General features: G+C 37.5%; 1 protein-coding gene across 1 annotated transcript in view; it reads right to left on the bottom strand.

The window, feature by feature from the left end:
* Positions 1–620: 620 nt before the first annotated feature.
* The window catches only part of insyn2ab (inhibitory synaptic factor 2Ab), a 31,423-nt gene continuing 25,772 nt past the window's right edge, over positions 621–6,271 (bottom strand). The window contains exons 4-5 of the mRNA XM_032552369.1: positions 2,025–2,471; positions 621–1,889 (exon numbers count right to left, since the gene is read on the bottom strand). Of these exons, the coding sequence (XP_032408260.1) occupies positions 2,288–2,471 (184 nt within the window). The 3' untranslated portion in view covers positions 621–1,889; positions 2,025–2,287. The remainder of the gene's footprint in view (positions 1,890–2,024; positions 2,472–6,271) is intronic.

The raw sequence follows: 6,271 nt of genomic DNA, 5'->3' as shown, positions 1-6,271 counted from the left end.
TTACAGGTTGCACCCCACGTGGCAATCGGTTGTGTGATTCTTTACTAGATTGCTTTATTTCAAGAGTTCAGAAAAATCCTTTCAAAATAAAAGCCCCCTAATTTCAAATACCTAAATCAAAGCTGAATCAGAAGTAAAAATTTTAGGGACAGACATTTTGAAAGGTCACTTACACCCCTACCCCCAAATTTTATGTGTTATATATGTAGGAACTGTATACGACCAGTAACCATGTTGGACGCTACCTGCATGAAAGTAGCGTCCAACATGGCTACTAGTTGGACCTCTCCAAGGGCAGGATTTTCCACATTTATTTTTACATCCAGTGAAGATGTGTGAAAGTTTTTTTTTTTTTTTTTTATAAAATTAAGGGGGCCATTATGAAATCCACATTTATTTATTCCTATAAAATAAATGTACTTTAGGTATTTTTGTTTATTTATAACTGATCAGAGCTTCGCAAGTCTTACCACTAACTATTCCACAATATCTTGTGTAACCTTAATAGGTATAAAGTGACTCTATTCTCGCTTAACCACTCTTCAAAATGGGAAAGACGAGTGAATGTCATTTAAGTGACACAGAAGTTTGTTGATCTTCACAAAATGAGAAACTATTTTAAAAAGTAACAGCATCTCAACCAGACTTGCTAATGTGTGCATCCAGAGTGAAAATATATAGACAATAAGGAGTGTATTTGCAAAGAAGGAAATTTGCTAAGGCTTTCTGCACATCTTTATCTGAGGTACTAATAAATGTGGAAGGTGCTTTATGTTGTTTCATGACGGGAGGCCGGTATGAGTTTCGGACATTTCTTGTACATTTTAAAACATACACTCGAGGGGGCTACAGTTGCAAAGCCAGTGTAAAGCATCACTAAATACCCGCTTTGTAACAAGTTCCATGTCACTGCTACATCATGAGTGTTTCATTTCTTCATTTATGTGACCCAAGCTGGTGGTTACAAAGTGTTTTTTCACTTATGGATTACCATTATATTCCTTTAGCTCTGTATATATATATCTATATAGCCCTTCTGCTTTTGCTGCAAGTTCAGTGCACAGTTGTTTTGGGTGCTTCCCGAATAAGCAGAGTTGCCTGATGGGGCTTGCAGCAGAATGACAAGGTAGATCAAAGACACAAAACATCTCTGGAAGCATTAGATGGACATTAAACAAGACTGATTTTGCTACTTTTTGTCAGAGCTCCACTGCGACATGTCAAGTGACAGAGAGGCAAGGCAAACTCTTATTTGACTTTGAGAGAAATGTCAAAATATAAGTTACTTTAAAATAAAAATTAAAAAAACCCAATTGTTTAAACTTTTTGTTTTTATAGAAAATACTGCAGAAATATTAAAACATTGCCCATGTTGATAAAAATAAAACAAGAATAAACTTGAGAATACTTGTTCTATACTTTAAAATATTATACCTGCTTTATCAAGAGATTCCCAAGTATTAGGATGTAAGATTTCACAGTACTTTGTTATAAAAAATGGTTATTATTTTCCTAAAATATAGATTGGGAACATTAGGAGTCCATCAGATCAGTAATCACAACTGGATGGGTGAAATTGGCTGCACATAAAGATACATTAGAGACAAAAAAACAAAATAAAAGATATACCTAGAGAGTGACGTTCAGCCAGGGGCGAAAGGCGAGCAGCATGTTGACAAATATGGCAGAAGGGAAGAGGATAGTACAGGGTTACAATAACAGTGCTGATTCTCTGGTGATTACTGTACTGACAGTCGTTTTATGTTTCTCCTCTTCTTCAAATATCTGTGCTCCACTGGAAGTGGAGTTGATGTCCAATCAAAGATTACAGGTTCCTTCAGACAGGACCCCTCTGCATGTCTCCTCCACTTGATGCAAAGCAAATGGCTCTAAGGAAAATAAAAAAAAGACAAAGTGCATACCACTCACTGAAAGATTCAAAAGAAGAAAATTAATTTAAGAAAAGTTTTGTTGTTGACCTAAATAGCTTGATATTTACAGAAAAGTGTGTAAAAATTGCTTACCTAGAGTTTGAAGCTGCCAATAATGTCCAGCAAACGTGCCAAAAAAGATTAGACTGAAATGAAAACATTTTGTGTCTCTGCTCTCCCCCAGCTGACGTGACAGTCTACGTTCAAAGCCTTATGTCAACTGGGGGTCCGACAGCATCCATTCACACTGCTTGTTGGTCCTCCATCTGGCTATTCCTTTAACTGCTCCATGAATAACTGGAGATGTTGATGTGCCCCAAAAAAGATGGCTTTTTTTCAAAGGCTTGACATTTTATTCAAAGGAACCAAAGTTTCCAGCGAGCATGCTTCTTGGACTCTGACTTGGACTTGCGCTTTGGGGTGGAGGTGAACACTTCGTTGGAATAAGGCAGAGCAGGGCACTGTCGACTGTCCATGGGGCAAAGTCGCTTCATCAAGGGCTGTAGCTTATCCTCCTGTTGCTTAAAGTCCAGCTCCACACTGCAAGACAAACATAAGGAGTGGAATGTAAATACTAGCCTAATATAAGTGCACACACACTAAGATAAATTAGATGTTCAAATAACCTTTACATCATTTGATCTCATTTCATCTATTTTATACCCGTCAATTATGTACGCCTACTATTTGCAAACTAATGAAATACCATTGTCACTGTCCAGTATGAAGCACATTTTCACATAGCCAATAAGAGAAGCCCTTGAACCCAAAGAATCATGTTAGGAGTCACAAAGGGGATTTCCAACCTAAGAACCTTGTATTAAACAGTGACTGACTTGTCAACTGATTTGTTGTCAGCTCTAATTAACTGGAGTAAAAGGGAACAATGAAGGCAAGGGAATAACCCCAAATTCTTTGATCCTATTTAAAGCAACAAATGGCTAAGGCTTGGAAAGTTTTGAGAATTCCATCAGGACAATAACCTGGTTTTGAAATAGTTCAAGCAGGTTAATGTCAGGCTTTTGGAAACCAGTAAGCTTAACCACGCAAAACATTTGCGGACTTTGCTTAAAAGTTTTTCTGCAATGTTCAATGTATATTCAATTATTGATTGTTAATTGGGTTGTGAGTGTATAATATGTAGCCTATTTTGATAGAACTTTATTCTGTATAAATTACAGGAAATCCAGTGTAAATCAAAATGTATGCATTTCATTAAAGATATACAGTAACTTGCATCATTCCAGGATGAAAGAACTACCGTTCAGGTACATGACAAAAAGTCCAAAGTTATGGTGGATATTACACTCATCCCCATAATGAGTGTAAGTAAACCACTGCATGTGGGATAGGTAACACTAATGTTTGTGATCTTAGTAATTAGCAATTTTAATTTAATCAATTTATTGCTGTTTGAATAGAGGCAACTAATTCAAATGAACTGACAGATCCCAGCAGAACATACTGGGTGCAGTTCAACATATCAGAGACTCCTTTGAAGTAAGAGAGTTTCTCTGCCTTCTCCAACACCGCAGTCAAATGGGCTTTACCTGCATAGATTATATTTGCATAATAATAAAAAAAAAAAAGCCAGGATTTTGGTTGCTCCTGACATCAGACTTCAACAGCCACGAGTGTAATCCCAGTCTGGTCATCGTCTGATTTTGTTGCGGAGCCGTAGCTGAACTATCCGATTAAATCTCCCAGGGAGGGGAGAAATGTGGGACTTAATCTCATCCAAATGAAACTATTGAGAGTCCCTAATTAACTGGCTGTATTCAAGCAAGGGGAAAATACATCATTGTACACAGTTTCCTCTCTCTTCATTGCTATTGATTTCTTGTAAATTGCTGGTTTGCCTTATCTTGCTATGTGCAATTTATGTGTTACAGAGGAGATAATAAAGAATTAGCTATCTGCTTGCTATGTGCACTGGAAAAGTGATGACCATAAATAAAGTCTACCCGACAATCAAATTTGTGTTTTGGATAATTTAATTGATTGCTGTTTGCTTATTTTTCTCCATTAATGCTAAATGTTTTACGCAACAGACTGAAGTGACTTCAAGGACTTACAGACCTCACCCCTGACATTCTGAGGAATAAATGGAGATGAACAAACAGAAATAAAGAAAAGAACGACATTTGACAACTCAATGTCAAACATGCACTGTTTCTTCTCATCTGCAGACAGAGAAACAGGCATTAACGTGCAAAGATTGCCCTGATAGAGCAGCCGCTTTGATAGGCACAGTAATTAGTTTGCTAAAGGATATGCTTGACTCAAAGTGATATAATGAAACTGGAAACTGTCCTCACCCCCCGACAATAAGTGTCAGTTAAGAGCAGAGCTCTATTAAAGCCTCCAGAGGAGCAACCTCATTGAGGGCTGGATTGGCAGGCTGAGACCTGCTTTTCACCGTGTTAGGAGAAATGAAAAAGTAAGACAAAAATCGTGTAAAGGCCAATTTATTGCTGCTTTAACCTCGACGTCACTCCTGATTTAAAGGAGCCTTTTCATGTAACTCGATTTGATCAAAATTAAACCCGTTCTCCTGTAATTTCATGTTCACTTCAAATGAAAGCCAATTCTTGTAGGTCTCCTGAGAAGTGAGTCCTCGGAAATGAGAAACTACATTTTTGGTGATGCCTTTATCTCACTTGTTCATTGCTCATCTCTTAATAATACATGTAATATGCCTTGTTCCACCTTCTCTTGCTTTTATGGCTGCGAATGTTTCCCTCTGTCGCACCAGCCGCGCACATTCATAACAACATTCAAATGATGTTGGCAACATCGGTGCGATGCAATGCAGAATAAGCTCAACAATTATTAAGCAGTTAATCACTTGGCGGATCAATGCGATTTTTCTACACTGGGTGCAAACTTCTGGGAGAAAAGCCCAGAACAGCGCTGCATGGTTCATTTAACACCAGAGGGCAGATGCTTCGGCAAACAAAAGCCTCATATCTAAGATCATCTCTGTGCACAGACAAATTGAAGCAGTAGGAGACGGGAAACCTTCCAGGGCACTCCGAAAACCATATTAATCATCTCCTTATCTATGCAATGTGAGTAGCTATTGCTGTGATCAGTGGTGAGTTGTTTGTTTGTCTGCGGTTGCTGAGCACCATTCAATAATTGCTGCTCTTGGGAGGGATTTTGCTACTGGGTGTCTTTGTAAAACATCTCGTCAACTATTTTCTATTCTCAGTGCTTTAAACCTAAAGCTGCCTTCCTTCCCATTATCCTCTCTCTTCCTTTGCCATTTTCAGTCCAAGCTCCACACTTGACAAAAAATAAATAAATGGCTTCCACCGGGAGCACCAGTTTCCTGGTGGGTTATTTAAAATAAACTGCCAGAAAATTACAGTGATTTCCCTCACGGGTTGTCATGCAGAAGTCATGCACAGGACATTTAATAGAAAAAACCTCTATTGTATGTTATGCAGAGAAAAATAAACCTATATTTATCAATGAGAGAATAATTTAATGTGCTCTCAACAAACCAAAATGTTTTATAACAACATAATTTCTGATTGTGCTATAAAATTATACTCTGTGCCTGGAAGATACATATTAAAATTAGCTTTAGCCATAGGTTTATTGTCTTACTGATCTGCTTTGAGGTTTCTATCTGACCTGAGGCTCTGTTTCACCAATTATTTTAATAAATATGGACTACATTTGATCAGCTTTATTTCAAAATTTAATCAAATTAAAAATGGTGGAAGCTATATCCATGTTTATGTAAACTATGATGCAACACAGATAATTAGGTGCAACATATTCCTTATTTTTGACCTATTGGAACATTTTAAAAAAAAAATCCAACATTCATTATATGTAAAATCCATCTAGCTCCTGAAAACTGGAATGGTGAGGTCCCAAAATAATGTTTTTCATTTCTGCATATTTACATCACAAGAAAGTAGTAATTATGTTTGCAATGGACTTTTCCCTCCACTTTACTGAACACCTTCATAATAATTATTCCAGTAATATATCTCCTATACACTCATCCTATCCATCCTTATCTCACCTGCCAAATGTTTGCCCTATTTGTTGTGATGATAAATGAGACACTACTCAATAGCAAAGGTAGGAGGAGGCTGTCAGGGGAGAGCTGGAGTTTGGACGACCCACAGATTGACTGCTTTAGCTCTGCGGCTGCCAGATTCCTGAATTTATTGGGCATTTTACATGCACAACTTCTTTAAAATTCAACATCATCCTCTAAATTGAGTGACACACTTGGTCACAATAACAACATAGAATCCCCGTCTAACGTAAAGGAGAAATTGTCATTAACTCTCTGTTTTGGACTGGTTTTAATACGG

Source organism: Xiphophorus hellerii, chromosome 22 (assembly GCF_003331165.1).
Source record: "Xiphophorus hellerii strain 12219 chromosome 22, Xiphophorus_hellerii-4.1, whole genome shotgun sequence".
NCBI classification, from domain to species: domain Eukaryota; kingdom Metazoa; phylum Chordata; class Actinopteri; order Cyprinodontiformes; family Poeciliidae; genus Xiphophorus; species Xiphophorus hellerii.
The sequence above is the reverse complement of the archived record's forward strand: the minus strand, read 5'-3'. Positions and strand labels throughout refer to the sequence as shown.